This window comes from Bombus affinis, chromosome 6, assembly GCF_024516045.1.
Source record: "Bombus affinis isolate iyBomAffi1 chromosome 6, iyBomAffi1.2, whole genome shotgun sequence".
Classification (NCBI taxonomy): domain Eukaryota; kingdom Metazoa; phylum Arthropoda; class Insecta; order Hymenoptera; family Apidae; genus Bombus; species Bombus affinis.
The window spans coordinates 11,548,155-11,571,640 of NC_066349.1; the positions used below are offsets into that span (position 1 = coordinate 11,548,155).

A 23,486-nucleotide genomic window follows, 5' to 3' on the forward strand; every position below is an offset into this window, starting at 1 on the left:
GGCAGGCGAGGACACGAATAGTTGAAGTTGAAAGCCAGAGGACAGGAGAAATGTCTGTAAGGCAAAAATAAAGGTAGAATTATAAAGAACACGTTTAAACCTGTACTAGCGGGTAGCATTACTAGGTGGTAGGGTGAGAGGGGGTGGCGGGGAAAAATTGGTGAATCAGTGGTGGGGTTAGATTGAAGAGTATGAAACAGAACTCTGGAAGAGTATGAAAGACATAAAGGAAAAGCGATAAATGGAGGATGAAAGAGGAAACGAGTATACGTAGAATGAACGGAAAGAGAGATACGTAGTACGTAAAAGAGTACTCGATCGAAACAGAGGAAAGAGAAAGGTGTGCAGTGAAAAAGGCACGTATAGGTGTATTATATACACATGTGGTGGTAAGCGAGAGGCGGGAACGTGGATGGAAAAAAAAGGAAGAAGAGGAGGAACAGAAAGAAAAGAAGCGTGAACTGTGAAGTTTTGGATGAAGTGTATGGGATAGTAAGGGAGGTTGAAGAAGAAAGAAGGAAGGTGCGTTACATCCTGGAGTCCGATGTTCAGAGTCGTACGATGGCCGGGGCTCTGTCCGAGAATGCCCCAAGGCCTGTCAGTGTCGTCGCGGTAGGCGGTGCAACCGTTGACAATGCAAGGAGTAACCAGCTTAGCAGACCGCAGGTTTGTATCGTTATTTTTATATTTTTATTTGTAACGTCGTTATGTGTTAAACTTGGGATGCGATTTGTCGATCTTTCTATGATAATATTTCATTTTCTTCCATTACTGATCTATTAAACGCTTTGGTACTAGGTATGAATATACAAGAATTTTATTATTTTTTACACTTTAATGCCTCTATTGTTTAAATCGTACTCCTTTTGCATACGAAATATCATTAATTAGATCTCGCCAATAATTTTCTTCGCGTTTGATGAATGTAGATAAAATTCAAAGCTTTTATATTTTTAAGAGAAAGATAGTCCGTTTTAGACGGACTTAGGTTATGTTCTTCGGAACCAATTCGACACATGTATGTATGTACTCGTATTTCACTTGAGAATTCGAACTGTGTGCGATGTGGTAAATTGCATTTTTTCACGTATAAAACGGTAGAGTTCCATGTATGGGGGATATGTATATCTTTAAATTTCTTTTCGTTCTCTAATGGAAATACTATGGATACATGTAAAAAATTTATTTAAATACTACTTGCTTTTTTGCCGATTGTATTACAATTCCAATTTCCGCGATCTTCTTTTATTGAAAGTTTGCCGATCTTCGTTGTTTTCTCCAGCATGTATTATTTTTACAGTGTTGAATATTCATTTTCTGTCATAATGAGCATATTCGTAAACAACTCAATAGAATTCCACTACGGCGCCAATGCGTCTTGGAGGACAAGGATAATGCCATTATTCCCTTTTCCAAGAAAAGCGTCTGAGAGTGACGTTATATTGATTTTTTCCCGTTTTTCCAGCAAAATAGTCTTAAGTTTTAGACTGGAAGTTTTGTTCCAAATTATTTTTTAATTCTCAGGCGTTACACAATCCATAAATTGCGTTAATATAATAATATTTAATAGATAATAACCACTTTTCTAATTTATTGAACATTTAATATTTAATAATATTCCTTGTCAATACTGGTTATAGTACTAATAATACTTGACACGATTTTACATTTAGAAGCAAGAGAAACTGTTTGGTAGAAAGTATTGAAGATTTCAAAAGTCTTGGAAGAACTAGGATCGAGGATGATAAGGATAGTCAAATTCAGAAAGTTTTGAACGATATGTAGGACATGGTGACTCGCTGTCAGAGATCGTAGAGCAAGAATAAAGATCATGAAGAATGAGATAAGGATGGCGAGCCGATTGATTCGAAGATAATGAACGAGAATGTTTGAAGATTACAGTCATTCGATAAGCTGATAGTACTATCTGGTAGACCAACAAATAATAAGCGTTAACACGTGTATTATCGTATTAAATACGCGTATTCTATATTTAAGAAACGTATAACTAGAATTATTCGGCTAGTCGAGAATTATGTAAGAATGGAAGGGGCGTAACGCGGTTGAGATATAATTCCTAAAAATATGTCGACTCGGGAAATCGAAACCGAAGAAATAATTACAGTTACGGGTACGGTTATGGCTGCGGTTACGGTTACGGTTTTCGATACGCCAAACACTTCGTTTTGTTTCTTCCAACCTAATTAGAGAAACGCCGTAAAGCATTATTACCAAAGGCTATTGGTAAAAAGATTCGTAACTTGACATAATCTTTTTGCAAAATATTCCATTACGATAATGACGCTCGTTTAATACATGTAATAAAACCGAACTTTATGTCTATGATTTACCATAAAAGTAGATTTTTTAAGATACGTATCGTCATAAGTATTTATTAATATTATAGTATATTATTAGTATACATTAGTTTATATGTATGAGTATTTCAATCCATTAAAACCTCTTTACACGTTAAACTTCTCACATTTATTAAAAATTTGAACAAATTTTATTCAATTCAGTATTCTACGGCACAAATACTGTGACTGCGAATAATATTTGGACACCATTGTATTTACTACGTTATTCACGTACAAATTAGATCTAATAGTACTTTCATACGACTAAAAATTTAACACGAAAAGGGTTATACGCGGACGCTGATTAAAAATCGCTTGGTTGGAAGATACGATTTCCAATAGAATAAGTAGAAAATAAAAATAGCGAAAAGCATTCAATTTATATCAAGTATCAGCAGATGTTCTAATGCTTGTGAGTATGTGTACCTAAAAACTTTTAGTCGAACGAAACACCTTTTGAAACGCGTTTTCTCGTCAATGCAGGTTTGCAAGAGAAAACGATGATCTAGCTCACGGGTTTCAACAACCCGACCTCGAACGTACATATTCGAAAGAGGATTTATGCAACATTTCAAACGCTAGAACACTATTAGGGTCGGAATGCGATTAATTATATTCTCGTACTATGAATGCAGGCTAAAGAAGTTTTTATGTAATCGATCGTCGCCACCTGGATTATAAATTGATCTAAAAGAAAATGATATTATTTCGGAAGTGTAAATGTGTATTTATATCTATTTCTGCATCCATGTATTGCCGATTTTGAATACGATCGATTGTCACGAACCTAAATTATTCTTAAACCGTGAAACTAGGACCTATAAATAAATTGTTAATCTGTGGTAGCAACGTTTCAAGAAGCGTTAATGTAATATAATACATTGGTATGATAGTAAACGTTAATGCATACGTGTATGTAGCCCTGATACATATACCGAGGTCAAAAATTAAAGGAGTAAATGTACTTAAATAAGTAGACATCAATTGATTCAACTATTTCAAGCACAATTAGAGTGATATGCATACCGGACGCGTGTAGGCTCCTTTATTAATTCGAATGGATCCTAAAGTGAAAAGGTCTTGAATTTCAGGCTGCAAACGTCATCTGTGAATGGATTTTGTGTCATTTTATTTAAAACTACAACTTCCAACCTCCCATCAAGATTACCTTGGATTATTCTTTGTAATCTCGTCAATCGTTACAACTCACATTATATATTCATCCGATTCTTCTCAATTTTAATATACACTTTTTTATTTATTTGTGATCCATATCACCTGCCTTCGGATGGCTTTCGGTTACATTTCCGTTTATAATACCTTATATTGTGTTATATAATCTATCTAACGTCTAATAGTCTAATAATCCAATCTATAGTTATCTAATCCGTATAATAATCTCACTGTATTAGAATTAATTTGAATTAATTATTTACTAACTATTTCGAATTAGAATCAAAGCAAACTTAGCTAAAGAGTCGAACTCAACTCAACTTGAGCTTAAAACGTATTGAACACAACCATATACGTGAACATAAATAATCTTAGAGCTATTCTAGTTTTAATATACATAAAACATGTTTTTTCTCTCTGTTATAAATGAATTTAGTAACAATATGTTATTGATTGAAATATGAAAATTCATCAGCAAATTGTGAGAAGATTTTAGAAGCAGTTTATTGCAAGATGAATTTCTAGAGCTTTGAATAATTTTTTATAAACCATATATATGGATGAAGACTTGTTCTTTCCCTTTAAATTATTTTCTCATACGTCATTCGTTTCAATTTCTTCGATACAAGTTAGCAATTCCGATATTAAATATCGGTAATTAATAAACAGATTTTTAGCTTTGTTGTTCGTCACGTTCATCTTATTATAACATCCCTTAAATTGTTATTTTTACCAGCTTCATCAACCATGTAAATTCTCCACACGATGGAATTTCTTATTTAAAGCATTTTTCGGACCCCATAGTCCCCAATAAAGACATTTTATGAGATATGTATTTCCATCCCTTTATTTCCAATAATACGAACCATCGCCGATACGTATCGAATATTTCCCTGAATATTACTTTCCATGCCAGTTTTATGGCGCTCGACGACTATAGTTTCCACGTGTTCCCGTGTTAATCGCGTTGATATCTTTCCGTATTTCTATTTTTCATTCGCACGAAGCGTCGCCATAACGTATATTTATTCAAATTATTCGATGATTTGCGTGCGAGCTTGACGCGTCGAAGACGCATAATGCGATAGACTCTAATGTACTTTTGCCCGTATAGCGTTCTTGCCAGTTCTTGAAAAGCGAAAAAAGAAAGAAGAGAAAAAACCAGATACGTGATCTCATTAGCTCTCATTAACTTTACATATACAGCGACTTTGCCGAATACATCATTGATTAATGAACAAGAAATTTATTCAGAAATGGGTTAACAGTTTGTAATAACGAGTTAATTTGTTGTAGCCGGTTAAACGGCGTTAGGTAAAATGTTAATTAGTAAGATACAAGTTGGATCAAATATTCACGTTATCGATTCTTAAGAGTAATCGTTTTTAGATCGTGAATATTTGTTTTAATTCGTATTTTTATGAATACTAAAAGAGTAGCATCTAGTTAGGTATTTGCTTCCCTTATCGAATATAATATTAATAATAATAATAATAATTTGTTCGTACTTTGGATCCATAGCCTATTACAAGGAGATTGTTGCATTCTTATTCTTCGTTTCTTACACTATATTACATTCTTACATCGAGTTCTTAGTTACCGTATTATATTGCTATTTTATTGCGTTATATTATATTACTTAACTCTTTCTTTGTACGTGATTAGTACGTATCTATCCTAATGTATGCGATATAATGGCATATTATGTACATACGTAGTTATATCGACATCTATATGTATCTCTACATGGAAGTACGATTTCCATACACATATCAAGCTTTATCATTTATCTATTGGATTGGCAACTATGTGATTGCGGATATTGTCAATACCACCTAATGATAAAACCCGCGATCACTTAGTTGCCAAGCCGATAATTCTAAGTAGAGATGCTCGCGGTCTTTACGGTTGACTACCAAATATAATAATAGCTGCTATATTTTTGTATATTACATGCGTTCCGTGAATTAAATTTCCCACAAGTGCATAAAAATACGCGGTCTAATAATTTCGCCGTTCATTATTCTTCTAGAATTGGTCAGAATACTTAATTTTGCTATTTATATTTGTTATATAACCGCTTATATTCGTAATCGAATAAAAAATTGATTAATAATCCGAGAGACATTTCGAAAGAAATTTAGAAGCTGTAATTTTTTAATACTCTTACAATATTCCATCGCGAATAAAAAAAAAATACTTTACATAAGGAGAAAGATATTTTTATCGTTATACTCTCTCTATCTCTCTCTCTCTATTAATTTATCATCTTTAAGAGACTGATTACCTCTATGAGCAGATTTTTTGGTATTTTAATGTAACAAGATTGTTCGACCACCTATTTCGTTGTCACCCCGTATACGTGTGTATTTTAAAGGTTAAAAGTGAGTGATTACGTAGTAAGTAATAAGGAACGGAAATCACGAAATCGTGATTAGAATGGGAGAGAACGCGCGAAAGTGCAGTAGATGTAGAATAGCAAAAGGAACAATTTGGAGTGCGCCGGCTGTCACAAATGCAGGATGCTTGTATTATGTGCACAGGTGAAAATTTAGATTATTATCGCGAATTCGCACAGCTAGTCGTATTTTCCTCTAATTAGCAGAGAAAAATGGATAATGGGCTAGGAAAATCTTTTTTTAAAATAGAAAGCCGCGTCTTTGAAGTTACTGGAAACGCGAAAGATAGTAAATACCACGCATTGAATAGCGAAAGACAGTGCATAATAGATTTTACTTTCATGCCAACAAATATAAATAAATTACAAAGTAAAACGCACGAATAAACTGATTCGTAGGTCAGAACGTTATTATAAACTGGATCGTGAATATTTAATACGCAAATGCATATTTTCATTGACGCAACTAAGAAACAAGACCTAATAGCAAACCGTCTGTTTCGCTAAATATCGTAACGTCCACCCTACTTTGCGTACTTCACATATTTATATACTTTTGCCATTGCGCGCAATGTATTACGTTCGTTTGTACGTATGAATTTGTTCGTCTGAATTTTCCTTTAAACGCCCGAACATTGGCCATCTAAGCGCAATCGATAATTCTCTAATTTTCATCTCGCCATTGATAATAATCCCTGTCGCGTCTCTTCTCCATATATTCTGTTAAAAATCCTGAAAGTAATGTGGCACACTTGGAATAATGGAAGAGTAGAATTCGCAAGGAGAATAAAGAAGATGAATAATTTGAATGTTTACGTGAACTTTGCAGGAATCGCGAGACAATGCGCGGTCTTTCACTTCGACGGAGGCACAAACGGAGCTGCCGCTGCAAAATGGTCCAGAGGCGTTGGAGGATCTCGACGGCGTTCGCGGTGCTCGTCGAAGAGAGAGGCGATTGCGAAGGCAACATCGTCGAGCCTTGAGATCATGCTCGATGCCACCATCTTATCCTGGGACATCGACGGGATGTCAGGCTTCCTCTACAGCGCCGGGTGTACCTTTGGTCACTCCTACCAGAGGATTTCTACATCTTCCACCGCCTCATTTGGGCCTTAGGGGTCTTAGTCTTGGACTACCGTTTCCGGTCTCTACCAGCGTCTCTGCTTTTGGACGGTAAATATACAAATGTATATTCGGTTCGTCTTATATTGCTCAGAATTATTCGAACAACTTTGAAAGTTGATAAATGCCGATGAATATTTGTGGTTCTTCAGGTTTCGATCGTATTTTCATTAGTACGTTGCGCACTGTCCCGATGTTTGGTGAATATTCCAGTTCACTTCTACAAGGCAGATGTGAAAATATTTTCCTTCTCTTGGAAAACGATCTTCCCCCGTGTCTATCATATCCCCAGGAAAGCGATGGAATATCGCATCATCTTCAATTTCTGTTCAACACATTTCATTTTTTAAAATTTAACATTCATTGTTACTCGAAGGTTGTTGAAAGTTGATGGATAATGTTACATATATAATACATCATAACAGTATCGTGTATGATACACCAATGTCTAGTAAGAACATTTTTAACTATTTATCTTAAAAACGTTGCAGGCTTTCTAAATTCTGGACAGATCAATGCTGATATCTCGTAATTGCGTGTATATAGAATATATCTTATAGAAAGATTAAAATATATAAGCATGGAGAATGAGTTTGGGAAAGCAATCAGATTCGTACATTAGTGAAACAGACAGTGGTTTGTCTACCGTCTGCCACTCGTGAATTCTTCTCGTCGTTGCTTTTGACAATGTAAATGTGCGAACGCTTCTGGTACACGACTTTGTGCACTTTGCTGCTCCATTACGAACGTTTCTTTTTGAAACGTTTTCAAGTATGTTCTTCGATGCTTGTCGCACGAGTCTCGCCCCGTTTTTACATTCCTATATATATTACAACGTCCCTTTGAACTCTGGACGTTCGTTCGACCATCGTATAAAATTATACGCGCTGATTTATTTGTTGACGTCAAAGGAATCATAAAAATATGTTATGCATTTCCGCAATCGAATGTTATGCAGTTGCATCTGAAAACCAACGTTTCATCTTTTTCCTGATGTTGCGTAAACACTATTTGTCAATTATTGTTAGAGTAGTTCTAAAGTTACGTTCACATATATGCAAATACAAATGCATATTCCATAAGCTTTAAACATATGTATACAGCTTGTATATATTATTATTTTCCAGTATATTTTTTGTAAATGGCAAGTTTCTGAGAAACATATAAAAGAGAAAAATTTTACTATCTTCTAATGCAATGGATTGAATAGATGTTTTTTAATTTGTTATAGTTTTGTATAGTCTCGATTGGTGACAGATCATTAGCATCGTCATGGATTAACAAAATTATTTAAGTTTGCCATGGTTTTTACGTAATAGCGAGGGCATAAATATTTATAAATTACATAATGAATATTGTTTTTTTTTTTTACATTAATAGTAACTAGTTGCTAAACTTAAAACTAAAAATAACTTGATGAGTGAACTGTAATCAAAACGGATCTTAACTGAAAGGAAAAATAATTATGCAAAATTATTCATAGAAGAAAGAAAATGAAAATATTTATTGCAATAATCGTACTCTAATACCAATTGCTATGTCAAAGAATTCCTCTATGCTGAATATCGCATTGATGTTTTGTCAATGTATTATGCATACAAACCGGGTGTAACGGTTTGTAAAGAATATATTTGTCATTCAGTTTTACTTTTGAATATTTGTGGCGTGTTTTTTATTGAACAGGAGATCGTATAGCTTATATCAGCATCTTCTAAATATATACGTTGCTGGTATTGTAAAATTATCCTAGTAAACCCGATTTAACTTGATTCATAGCAATCAATCTATTCATCTCCCACTATGCGATTAACCAGTTCTTACCACTGGAAAAAACAGAGTAAAATAGAGTTTAGATCTTGCAATTGATTGCTTTCACTATCGTTTGGCAATTTTTGATACTTTAGCTTTTAAAATTAGCAACAAAACCGCCGCTTCTAACCGGTTGCGGAAGACAACCTGTATAACTTGTACAACTTGTGCAATGTTAGATTGCTATGTACGTTTTCACTATATGTAGAACGTTTCCTACGATTCTACCAGAATAGTTTATATAGATATTTGCATTATTACGCACTGATATTCGTACAGATAAATAAACCATGTACATATGGCTTATTTACATTTTTTACGCACATCTCTGTCACTATTTTTGATAGTTCGTTAATACTTTGATGAATTGTGAATTTCACGTTGCCGGCCACGGGTATTGCACCATTTATTATAATTCTCGCTGTTTCTGTCTCGTAGCTATTTTATTATAAATCTGATATTTCATCATTTGACGGCATAAAGTAAAATTTGTTAGAGTTTTCGCAATAAATAAAATAAATGGCGAGTAGAATATCCTATCATAATACTTGTGGTTGGTGGTGCCAGTCTACATCCAATGTTACAAATAATTAGTTGTATGTTTCTCGTGTATATACTTTAAGCCTGTCACGGCAGACAACTTTGCAATCCATTGATAACAAGTACGAACAGTCGCAGCACTTTCGCCAAGTGTGAAACGAATGTTTTTTGCTATGTCCGTTGCGCTATGACGAAGTTAAAACACGTAAAGTATTAAGTAAATGTCTTACATTTTACATGGACAGTAGCCATTTCAGACGCAAGAAACCTTTCTAGAGACTAGCTACTAGGGTAACAACAAGTATCCTCTGCAGTCTTCTTTATGGTTAGGGTCACTGTTCATATCGACAGTTTTAGGGTCTGTTCTCTTCCTCTGACATGGTCCTTTATTAATAATTGCATTGTACCATATGCTATTCTTCTATATATATAAAATAAAATATAACGTATAGCATACACTGTGTTATAAAATCAACAGTTTGTATAATCTCACGTAATAATTTCATTATAAAGTTTGATGTAATTTACATATATTTAATTTAGCAAAATCTTATATAGGTATTGAAATTTCAATAAATTTGTTTCATGTAATAAATTTTACACTGTTATAAAGTTACACAGCGATCTGATAAGCACATGTGTATACGCATTTTCAAATTTCATTTGCGTTTACGAATATAAGATCTCGTCACTGTCATCCAATGTATTTACATAATTGTTAATTGGAACATTCGCGCGTTATTCATAAAACTGTCAGCCGTTGCGACCTCTCTGAAAATTGTGTACCTAAAATGCGTCGCAAAAAGTAAGCGACGACGACTATACTCGTCAAACATGGCATATGGGTGGCTGTTATAATATAGGATCAAGTTGTAACGAAATGACTGTCTTATTTTTTAATTAATTTATTACTGACAGAGCTCGTCATAACGCAAAATATTGCCATTTCTTCACGACTCGTCAAAAACAGCTAGCTGGTCGAATAACAGATAAAAATTAGTTTGGTAGATGAGAAGATGGACATAGCTGGCTGTACGACGATCGTAGCGGAGCGTAAGCCAAGCATAGTAGAGGACAAGCGTGTCGAGCGACTTGCCAACTTACCAGGAGTAAACTTACGTGTCAGTGGGTCATTCCAACGGTTGGTTCTTGTCTTGCAGGGATGCAGTACCGAAGCAGTGTTGTGGCCTCGGTTCCCCTCCTGTGCGTTGGTCCATACTGGGTGTCGGAGTAGTTGGCCTGGTGTGCGCGGGTGCTGGTGCTCTGCTGGGGGCCCTCAGGGCTTCTGGTCGCGATCACATCGCCGTCGCGCTGCTTATGATCGGTAACGAATCAAACTTTTCTCATGTCGCTTGATTTATTAGCTGACGATCAATTTTTACCTTTGTATATTTGTATACGGTGACAACGGAAGATATAGGAACGCTATTGCACTTAATATAGTATTTACAGGATTAATTAATTAGGTCCAAGTGTATTACATTTCGCAGGATCTAATAGCACTTGCATATGACTACAAAAATTTGATACTATGAAAGTGGAACGTATAGAATCTGATAAGAAGGCACTGTTTGTAGCTACTGTATTCTCCTGAAAGATGCTTGAATTTAGGATAATCTTTTTGCATCTGGTTGATCTGTATAGGAAGTTAAATTTATACACACGTATATTTTTATATAGTGTATAAATCTATGCATTACATATGTTATAGTTTTATATGTACTGTCATCCATGAGTATTTGTATATCTGTAAGTAGTCCTTACATTTATTAGTATGTTCTAACAAAGTTTACTCTGTTTTGTATTTTATGTTACAAAGACTATTTGATAGGTATTTCTTAGAAGGAAAATCTTATATGTGTAAGAAAAAGATTTAGGTAGAGTGGTTTATTAAATAAAAATGACACTGTTACTAAGGAGAACTACACTTATGTAGAAAGCGTTTAATTACAACTAGATTATTTTAGATAATTCTAACAATTTACTTGGGAAATTTACTTAAAAGGTCCGAGAGGAATTAGAAAATAATTTTAATATTAAAGACGTTAAATATTTCCCGTTACTTTTTATTATTTTTATCATTGGTGGCTAGGGAATACTGGAAGCTATATTCGCAATGCTTTATATCTTTTGGGCGTCAGTCGACCGATGATTTCTAGCGGTTTTAAATATCGCATATTTTAGTACAAAAGAATCCTTCATTCTTTGTCTGCTCCAACTAGTCTTTTCACAAAGTACATTCCGTTTCGGTAAAGAACTGAATAATAGCCAAAGAGAACATGCATACATTACCGTACAAAAATTTAGTACTATCTAATCTTCCATTCTACGTTTATTTCACAGTACAGTACAGTATAGTGTTATCATCAGGATAATCAAATAATATTTATCTTGTATATTAGTAAAGTCTTCTTGTTGATACATTAGATAGATTGCAAAGTACTCCAGATTAGGTTTGATAAATGTTTAAGTATGGATGCTACTGTGTCATTATCTCTTAAGATTGTTTAAATATTAAGTCTACCTAAATCTTTTTCTTACACATACAAGATTTTCCTTCTAAGAAATACCTATCAAATATTCTTTGTAACATAAAATACAAAACAGAATAAACTTTGTTAGAACGTACCAATAAATGTAAGGACTAGATTTACAAATACTCATGAATAACAGTACATATAAAACTATAACATATGTAATGCATAAATTTATACACTATATAAAAATATTAAACATTAAGAGCGTTATTGTTCAGAAATTCCCTTCAAACTATTTAAGTATTTATACCTTTAGGAATTATATACAGTCATAGTTGGAAAATAGAAAAGAATCGCGCAAGACTCCGATGAAATAGCAAGCATATAATTTATTAGAATAATAGACACGAAGCTTCGTCTTCGTTCCTAAGGAACATCGTAGTTTGTATTTGTTCACAAATTTAATGTTATTATTATCAAACAATTGCTTCGACAGGTGTATTTCGTATATTCGTGTCACGTTGTTCTAAGCCTGGTGCGATTCCGAGGAAGGACATCTGTTTCGGAGAATACATGGTCAAATAAGACTTGGAAAATCTTTCATCATTTTCCCAACTCTAATCTTCAAATCTCTTTCCAAGTATAAAGATTGAATGGGATATACAGAGATATTTCCCAATAAAAAAAAATTGTTTACAATAGAGAAAAGTTTTCTTAGGGAATGAAGTGCATGGAAAGAAGCGAGTATTATTCTCTTATTACGGAATATTCTCAATGCTTTGCATAACACATCTGCGAGGAAGTTCATTTCATGTTAAAAGTAAAAGTGGATAATCTCGTGGAAGATATATACATAAATTTAATAAAAATATTTGTTAGGTCGCGAAGTACGCGATAATATTTGTTAAAAGTACGATTTCCAAGACTTATTGGACGCATCATGAAGCTACAAACTTTTATTCATACACAGCGAATTTTTTAATTTGTCATTTTTAATTAACAAGCTACTTGCTGTATAAAGAGATATTTGAAGTAAAAATTGAACAGTGTCGTAAGATCAAATACTATACTTTATAATGCATTAACGAATACATTCACTATTAAAAAGGCTAGCATTAGCATTAGGCTATTTATGGCATATGGAATTAGGCCGATGTCATACATCATTTCTTATATTTATCTCATTTGTAAAACATTTTTTTTTAGTAATCTCACCCAATTATATTTTGTATGGGACTAAATTATTTGAGCCTTAATATTTACATAAGGGAATGTATTTATCCAAGTTCCGTCTTGCCGTTTTATTTTCTACAATAACAAAGTTTCGAATTCCATTGCGTTTTCGCGTAACACGAAATTCAGCTCGGCTCAATACCCACTTAATAAACCCATTGGATTTAACGGTTCGTTAATGCCATTGAATCGAAGAAAGTAAGCAATCTCTATCCTCATAGCCCGGGTACTATCGTGTGAAATTGGTTCAACACTTTCACAACGGGAAATCTAGAGATATTCAGAATATCTACTCTTACTAAATTTTGGACGGATTAAATTACTGAAATATTATAAGCTTTGATGTTCTTCTAACAGCGAGCTGAATTATTCTGTGTTGTAACACGCTTGAAATACGTGCGAGGTGTATTAAAGAATGAACAAAATACTAGACAGAATATTTTAACTAATTAACAGTATCAATGGTATGGATGTCATTAATGGCATTGATTCATCGACTTCTAATTTTTAATGTACAATATAAACGTTTCGACTGGTTTTCTATGAATATCGCTTTTCTATGAATTAAAAAAAAGAAATATTTTTAAAACACGAAACATTTGTACGTATATGTTTCGCGAGTTAAGAAGAATCTTCAGATCTCGATTTTCTATGTATATTGGTACTCTATAAATTAAACAAAATATACTGCTTTTAATCACGCGAGTAATATACACGAGTAAAGAAGAATCTCCACTCGAGAATATTGATTAATCTTTTCTCGATAATCGTTTTCCATAAACCGAAATTCATCGTATATTTTTGGAGTTAAAAAGAATCTCCGCTCGATCTCGTAAAATTCGTACAAATTCGATCTTATGGTCCCGTAAATGGGTAGCGTGGTAGCTGACGAGTTAAGAACGTTTTACGAGACCATCGCATCGCATCGATCCGTTTTCCTGGAGATTTCTCAATTTTATGTTCCGCGAATCTCACGGTCCCTCCACGTGTAGTGTAGGCGTACGATCCCTGTAGGTTAGCGCGTTCTCCCATTGTGAGAGGCATTCTATGCGGGTCGCAGGTTACATGCCCACGTTTAGAAAGTAACCAGTTGCCAGCACGGTTCTCCCTTCTTTCGTATAGCGCCACGATCGGTCGATCTGGTCGACCAACGGGCCCCTTGCGGTTTCTCGTTGCCGCTGCTCTGTATTTCATAACTTCTTTCTTCGATCCTCCGTGGTTCCTCTAACATCTTCTTTTTCTAGTCCCTCGTGCTTTCTTTTTTTCACCTTCAACGCGCTGACTGTCGCGCAAATTTTATATACTTTACATATTCTTATATTTTTACTTCGTATTTCGCAACTTGCTCCCTCGATCCTCCGTGTGCCCTTAACATATCTTTCTTATTTCCTGATGCTTTCCTTCCGACTTCTCCGCCAATGCTTCATATGTAATATATTTTATATAATATATTACATAATATATTGGGTTGTCCGAAAAGTTTCTTTCGCGCGATAAGGAAATAATAGATGCACGACATTTTTGTTTTATATTATTTTATCGAATCACGTATGATCCATTGTGTTCTATTACACTGCACTATGTACATTTGGCAGATTAGGTTTCACGTTTGTAGAAACATTGCCAGATAAAGCAACTGCGTGCAGATAGTGAAATACGCTTTTGGGACAATCTAGTACATCTAATAATACAATAAATAATACAATATATATGTACAAAATATGTATTTCTTATACATTTATACAGAGCGTTTCATTTTTACCTTGCCAAACCTGTGTCAGAACATTCCACGATTAAAAGCAAAACGAAGATGTTATACAAATGCAGGGTCGTAAATGCTTCATTAGTAGAAAGTCACGATAAAAATAACAACAGGATAAATGACTGGATTCTCGCTCGATCGATTGCTCATGTTTAGCGAAGTTCTTCTTCAAAGTGTCGACCGTGCTCGTAAATTGCCATCGTTGATAAATTGACTCTACTGCCATCTGAATTTCATTTTGATTTTCTCGTATTTCACCGAAGGCAGCATAAATCGAAGAAGAAACCAGTCGTCTATAATTTTGATCCTATGTTTACGTAACCTTCTTTCCTCATTCTTAATCGTGAAATATGCCGAAACCATCTGGCGGGATAAAAATGAAACGTGCTGTATAGCTTTTTGTATATTTTTGTCCCCTGTTCCAAAACATCTTCCCTCGATCTTCTATGCGCCATTAACATTCTTTCTTTATTACCTCGTTTCCTCTGCTTTGCTTTTTCATCTTTAACGCGCCGACTGCTACCCGAATTTTACGTCGATAACTAGCAGATACTAAGAGCCTGAATACGTAGATCGAAATACACTACGCCATAAAATTTAATTTTCGCAAAGTACCATATATCGTATTCGCGTGTTTTATCCAAATCCCGTACGTTGATGAAGATTCGTTAGACCGTGAAATTTATCTTAATCTAATCATGCTAATTTAGCAACGTGGCTCGCCACCGTGGCTCACCACCGTGGGAATCGATTTGTTAACTGTTTTAACGAGATCACGATTATTATTCCTTACGCTTCCGTGGAATTTTTTCGCTCAGCCACTAAATGAATTTGATATCGGAAAGTGGTGCAATATGGAATTTTAGTTCGGTTATTTAGTTAGACGCATAGTTTCGTTCATAATGGGATATATAATGTACGTAGCTGTACGATGTGGTATACGGTTTTGAAAGTTTGTTTGGTTGAATATTGTCATTCGACGAGGTCGTCGATCAATTAATATTGGAATTAATATATTTCCCGGAATAATGGATTTTCGGAGTGACAGCAGTAATCACAGGTATATTCGGACGCTTGACGTTTGTTATGAATTGATGAATATTAAAAAATGTTTAATATCGGCGGTATTGAAAAAAGTCTGATATCGACGATGTCGAGGAATGTCCGATATCAATGATATTGAAAAATGTCTGATATCGATGATATTAAAAAATGTCGGAAAATATCTCGAGTGTTAAAAAGTATATACAAGTTGAGTGGCCTCGAGAGAGAGACGAAATTTGACACGTTTAATTTTTTCGTAGAACACACAGAGAACATACGATGTTCACAGGCGTTTCTTTTATCAAACAAAATCATATTTTTTAATACGTTAATCGATCCAGCAGGGCATTCTCCGCAAAGAGATATTAATCGATCTATGTCGAAAATCTATTACCTTGCCGGATATTTTAATTTCAATTTGTTAAATTCAACGTATGAAATACAATAAAGGATTTTATAAAACATACTTGAACTTCGATTTGTCAGATTCAACATACGAAATACAAGAAAAGACACAGAGCGGTGTTTTACGTTAAATTCCACGAACTAAAGTCAGCAATACCTACGAAACTTTATGTTTCTTCGACATAATAAGTAGCCTGATACTATTTTTTTAATAGGGAATGCCAAGATGGATCTATTAAAAAATATATAATTCCATTTAGGAACACATCGGTGACTATGTAACGCTATCATAATACCATTTAAAAAATCTAATCACACGCGAAATTATGTCCATCTCGAAACCATTCGACCTGTATCCGATTTTTAAACGATATCTTTTAACGTTATCAAAAACAAACGGGATATTCCAGATGATAAAGTTAGATGGAGCCACCCTATATATGCATTTATGAACGCTATAGGGTAGCGTATCTAATTAAAAAAGTAAATGCCTGGAAGCCACGTATCGAAGAGAAAATAAAATTTTAAATGCAAATGATAGGAAATGCGAGTAGTAAAGTGCTGTATAACTCGAGCGAGACGAAAGAAGATTGCAGGGTCGAGTTAAGAAATTACAAGGATTAAGACGAAAAGAGTGGAAAAGATATTTCGATGGCCGCGAGGGAAGCGCGGCTGGGTGTGGAACCGCGAAAGCTTGGATCATTCGTTTCCTCCAAGGATGTTTTCTTAGCTCTCACTATTTTCACATGCCACGACTCGTGAGAACACGCGACAATGTTTAACGACCAACGTCATCTTTGCTTTTCCTGCCCGTTGCATTTCACTCGACTTTTCGCTCGTTCGTATGCTCGTAACTTGGTTAGATCGCTTCTGACCCCCGTTTCCTTTTTTTGTCATCCTTCGAGTTCCTCCATTGCTTAACTCTGCGGTTCGAGCCACGTTTCACATTTCGATATTTCGATATTTCGATATTTCGATTTTATCGCATGTCATTCATATCCAGCGAGATAAATTATTAGAGACTGTTCACATTTCCGTTGTAGTTATACATTTTCATAGCTACCAGCAGCGATTCTGCGTCGTTATATTTTTACTAAATTGATTTTTGATGTAAGAAGAATTTATTTTACGCATTGTAAATGAGCGCCTTCTTTTCTGTAAAGCGCATCCATTTCCGAGTGCCTCTACAATACATCGATCAGTGTTCGGGATTAATAATATATGTTTTGCGATACACATAGAAGTATATTATGTTAAACAAACCGGTTTCAGCGAAGCTCGATAAAAAATATTACGTTAATCTAAAGAGACGATCGATCATGTTCACATCACATATGTATGTATAACTGAATTCAATAGCTGGATTAAATTCTTCGTTGTCCAATTACTAAAAAGACTGTCATGTTTATAATAAAATAATTTATTCGATTGTGATTTTAATCAAGCCTTTAGTTAACCAATGCTTCCTTGCTAATGTTATACAAAAATAACCGAGATAGATGTCGTTATATATGTTTAGATGATTTATAAAATAAAGTCATTTAACAAACATTTAGTATTCGAAATAATTAGACAAACATTTAGTTTTAGTAAGAAGAGTATATTTTGAAACGATATATGTATTCTGTTCCAGGTATAGGAGTGGTTCTGGTAACTGTGAGCGCTGTAGCGTGGCGAGTGACCAGTCGAGAAAATTGTGGCAGTTTCTTTGGTTTCACGGGGATCTCGAGCAGGATCCCGCCGGCGAGGCCAATTCATCCGTACGCTGCCATGATTTATCCGGAATTCCAATTTAGAACGCCACCTCCGAGTTATCAGGTGACACCCTAAAATTGTCTTTTACTACTTGCGCGCCTGATCGATTTCCAACAGATGTTCCCTATCTTCTTTTCAAATTAGATTTTATGTTACCTATTTATGAAACGTCTTCAACACCTCCTCGTCTTTCTCTCTTCTTTCTCTTCATTTCCTATTTTCTGTGTTTTTCTTTTTGACTGAGCAAAGAAACATAATGAACTTTTTATAATAATAAACGCAAAATTGTATTTCATGAACTAGCATAGTGATTTATTATCACTATGATATCATCACAGGCCACTATGATTCTGAAACGTTCAACTGTTAACTGCAACGTTTGACTTTTGCTATTGTGTTTTCCTATAGCATTTACTATATGTTTTAAATTGTTATTTTTCACATTAATCAATAGTTACCCTAAAAATACATTATAGATTGGATACTATCGTTTTACATGAAACCCAAAAATCTATTACGGATAACTACACTGCAGATTTTTATGAAATTTCATATTTTTGGAACTGAAACCTACATAGAAATTTGTTTCATGCGTTAAAAATTATAGGGTATAACATTTTGGATATTTTGTATATTTTTATGTATTCTACGAAATTTGTAGATTTTTATATCTTTAAATTTATTGTAAACGTATAAAAATCCGCAGTCTACAAACACCATAGAAAATAGAGAACTTAAACATGATTTATTTAATTCTAGGCGAGTATGCAAGAGTACAGGCTTCGACTGCTCCTTCTGGATCGGTTGCAGCCAACGTCCTCACCTCCGCCGACCTACAGATCCAACGCTGGAAGCATTGTGACTCCCGGCACGACTAGAGAAAGCAGACCGCCGAGCTATTGCACTAGATCGAACATTGCATCGAACACGAATGTCACGCCATCGAAGAAGGACGCGAATCTGGTTAGGATCGTTCAGACAGAATCAGAACCAGTCATTTTGAGCGGTGATCAAACACCTCCAGTAGCAGCTGTCGAAGTTCTTGCGCATCTTTGATTCATTCCCATCCTTTTCCTGTAATTACGCTATTTATCGTTACTGTCGGGATGATATTGTTGCAATTAGTCTAAACAATGGCGTTATATCGGACGATTTAATAAAAGGAATAATGTCTGTCGTGCAATACAACTATTAGATTGTTCCATAAGCAATGAACATTTTGGAAGATAATTTTTAATATCAATTATCGTGATTGCAACCTTCTTTCCTAACCATTAGCTTCTAAAAGTCTTTTACATTCTAACAGAACATAAACCTTCTCTTTTATGAAATCTAAATGTAATGAATATTTTGGAACATGATTTTTAATGTTCTATTACGATACGAGTCTTCCCTTTCATGGCCAAAATGTTTTAAGAATATTTTACTATTCAGGAAATTTGAAGCAAGTAGCGCATATAAATGAATATCAGCTGTTCTCCTAAAAATTAATTTAGCGACAATACAACTTATGGAATGATCCGACACATCACTTGTGTTCATCTTCTCTAAATACTATTATCGCACAAATAATTCGAGTTATTTTAAATAATGGTAGATATCTGTGAATATTAAAGAAGTGTTAGACGGTGTAGAGTTGCCAATGGAGGAGCAATGGACTTTCTCTGAGAATGGGGTTTGCTTAAATATGTAACGAAACGGTAAATAGAAGCGCTTTTGCGTTGCGCGGCTGCTGAAAGAGTCGTGCCATTTGCAGTCGCTGGCAAATTAGCGTTGCTTCCGGACAAAATGTATTATTAACCATCACATAGGACTATTATCATTAGGTAGATGGTAAATAGGGAAGAAGAAAGCAGCACTAATGACAAGAAACATAAATATAAGTGTTTAATTGTAAGGAAATATTTTTGCAAACGGTGATGAGGTGGGATAATACCTAAAATCGGAGGATTTTGAAGTATTGTATTATCGATATGAATATTTCGTTGCATAAATATTTTGGAAGCTTTGAGATGCGAAATCATGTTACTTTGATACCCGTTTTAACGTGTTTCGCCAAAAGCTATAAACCTAGAAGATATACGGCTTTTGTTCATTCGAAATGATCAAGAAACCGTAATCGTCTTAGAGATATATTTATTCCGTGCAAGGGGAGCCAATGTTTCTTGGATTATCACTCTGTATATAACAACGTTGAAATTTACTATTGTATCGTATTTTCGATTTTAGATTTGTAAAATATTCGCGTAAATAGAGATTATGTATATTCCGAAAGGATGCGTGAGATAAAACATGTTAATAATTTGTATTCTTAATGTGCCGGTAAAAACTTTTAAGGTCTTCCTCTTGTTACAATTATTCATGTCAGATTTATGAAAAATGAAAATTCGAAAATTCGATGGAGTTATGAATTAGTGTATACATAATAGGCTTGTAATGTACTTGGAAATATCGACATTGTTCAAAAAAATTGTGACATACTATAGAATGATCTTGAAGCAATTGCAAATTTCATTAAGATTGTTCGATAGTACGTCTTTGTCAGTTTTATCTTTTCTATCGGATTTTGAAATTATTTTAATACGTGTATTGGCCAAGCCTGTTTATATAAACGATAATATTGACAAAAATTGTAAATCTACATGAATTTGTCGAATTAGCAGGAAACATGATGTATGAGTGACAAATAAATAAAGTAGCTTTAAAGATAAGTGCTGCCGCTAGCTTTAACGCCATACGGTTATATTTACTACTCGCTTAATTATTGTGACTTCTTTTGACAACGTATCGTCGAAAGAAATAAAAGAATCTTGTGAGTTGCATACAACAATATATACATATTTTTGTAACTATAATTTGATGGTTAAAAACAAGTATTATGCGCGTTACGATACTGTTGGTTTTGATATACAGTAATAAAATTGCTGTTGTTTCGATCCATAATATTATAGCTCTTTGATATACTTTTTAAAGTGAAGATTACTTCAATTTAAACTTTAACGATTCATTTAATACAACTGGACAGACCTCACACATTTTTTCAAATATTGTACAGTCTAAGGTAAAAAGAAAAGAAAGATTCTTTAGTTATTAAAAAACGTTAGCATCGTGAAATATTTATAAATTATTATTACACTTATATATTATATTAGTTTGATTTATATTTTCTTGTTAATTCTGTTTCTGTTAATTCTGAAAATACTTTTAACATATTTTGGGGTACACATTCTATATAAACTTAACATTTGTTTCTCGATGAGCTATTTTATATTATGTGGTTGTCAATTTTTTACTGTATGTACAATACCGACGGAATTAATAGTAAATAGAGTTGTAAGAGTGGTAAATACGAAGGCAAGAATTTTGAAAGGCGGCCTTAACCAAACTCGCAATGATTCGTGATATGAGAATAGATCAACTAAAAATCATCAATTGAATGAGTATATTGTTCCTTGATATTATTGTAGAACAATTTGTATATATACGAGAACAAATATATTTATCTGACTTATTTGATCCTGCTCGTGATACTGTATTTCCATATTTTTACAAAAATCGTAAAAACTTTGTATTTGGCGTTTTTAAAAAATGAAATGTTTGGCTGTCATATATATAAAAGCTGATAAAAATGAATGTTCATTACTTGTAACCCCTTACTAATAAATAATATAAAGCATAATTTATCCTGCATAGATTCGTTGCATAATAAATAGTACTTTTAAATTAACTTTACTTGCAACTACACTTATACAAGATATTGTAACTAAAATAGGAAATTTAATAGACTAAACTGACCATATGTAAATTGCAGATATCATAGTTTCATTAAGCTATGAACATCAATCCTTTTCTAAATGCTGTTTGTTTGTTGCTTTAAAGATGAAACGATTTTTCTTGTGCGAAGATGACTACCAAAAATTGTACAAAAAAAGCTTGTTATACAGCGCAGCATTTTGCCGCGCATTTTTGAATAGCTGCTAAATAGTTGCTTTCAGCGGACTCTGTATGGCGACGCCACTATCCGTCATTTGCGCGGCATCATAAGGCGGTTGGCGCACATAAAATATTAACTAATTATAACAATAATAACAAATGTACAAAAACAATTAAAAATATATACTATATCACTGACGAGTTACAGAATAGACGTAACATTCAATCCTTATTCTTGTCCCATGTTTTGGAAGTTACTTGAGCCCTTATATTATCTCCATGTCCCATGCGACGTTATCGATTCAATGTATCAATGATTTGAATTAAAAGTTTCCTTATGAAATTATAAGGTATGAAATAGGACAGCTTGCAAAGAAAGTATAGAACTTTATACTTGTGCAACTGATTGGAACGGTAATTTCGTGCAGAACTTATTATATCCTTAATATTTTCCAATTTTTAGTTAGTTCAGTTTTTAAACTACTAAGAGTAACTATAAACTAACTAAAACAAATTTTCTCCAATCTTTCCTTCTCCTTCATTTTTCTTTTTTTTTTTTCTAGAACTGCTTGTTGCATGAAAATGGAGTGAAAGAACACAAAAGATCTTATTTAGACGAGAATGTCAAGATTGTAATTCATTATATTTCGTGTTTTGTAATTATGTCTAAGATTTACAAATGTATTTATGTAGTAATGAGTGCTATAAATAATGTATCCTCAACTCTGTTCATTTCCCATCCTCCTTTCTTGTCATTTTATTTTATATCAATAGTTTCTAACTTATATATTTAATGACGAAAGTATTGCTATACTTTTATAATAAAATTCTTATAAATAACGTTTATAAATCGGTTTATAATCTGTCTTAAAACTATGTATATATATGTATAGATATTTAAATGAACGAGGCGGGGTAAAAATGTAGGGTGGGTAAAGAGTTGCCTAGTAATAGGCGCGTAGCATGACGTGGTGCCATCAAGGATTTATGTCGTATGTCTTGTCTTGACTGCTACATCGTCTAAGAGTTGCGAAATGTGATCGTCTCTGTAAGACAAATTCGTGAGCACTAAATCAATAATTTAGCATTGTCTCTACTTGCTCAATAGCAAAAAGAAATTTAAATATTAACAAGAACTTGTATTCAAAAGTTTATATTCAATAACAAGGTACGTACGGCTGCCAATTTTGTACTATTTGAAAGAAAATTCACACAGCGATTTGAAGCGTGTGAAGATAGATGGCATTACATGGTTTGTCCGTAAACGAAGAACGCAAGTTAGTGCGACAAACCATGTGTTGACATCTATTGAAGATGGAAGGAACAGCGACTTGGAGCGTTTGAGGATAGATGGCACTACATGGTTTGTCCGTAAATAAAGAACGCAAGATAGTGCGACAAGGATAGATTATATGAACGGCACTAGACGGAGAAGGCAGTAATGTTCAACAAGGATAGATGCGTATCTTGTCTAG

General features: G+C 34.0%; 1 protein-coding gene across 1 annotated transcript; it reads left to right on the top strand.

The window, feature by feature from the left end:
- Positions 1-523: 523 nt before the first annotated feature.
- Positions 524-21,757, top strand: LOC126917549 (uncharacterized). The gene is made up of 5 exons (XM_050724507.1): positions 524-666; positions 6,761-7,104; positions 10,563-10,726; positions 17,957-18,141; positions 18,838-21,757. The coding sequence occupies exons 1-5, from the start codon at positions 562-564 to the stop codon at positions 19,132-19,134; spliced, it is 1,095 nt and encodes a 364-aa protein (XP_050580464.1). The 5' UTR covers positions 524-561; the 3' UTR covers positions 19,135-21,757.
- The last annotated feature ends 1,729 nt before the right edge of the window (positions 21,758-23,486 follow it).

What these genes read in the sequence shown, in the direction of transcription:
- LOC126917549 (XM_050724507.1), top strand. Translation starts at nt 562, where the DNA reads ATGGCCGGGGCTCTGTCCGAGAATGCCCCAAGGCCTGTCAGTGTCGTC. An exon ending in ACCAGCTTAGCAGACCGCAG is followed by an intron (nt 667 to 6,760) that starts GTTTGTATCGTT and finishes TGAACTTTGCAG; the next exon opens with GAATCGCGAGACAATGCGCG. An exon ending in AGCGTCTCTGCTTTTGGACG is followed by an intron (nt 7,105 to 10,562) that starts GTAAATATACAA and finishes CTTGTCTTGCAG; the next exon opens with GGATGCAGTACCGAAGCAGT.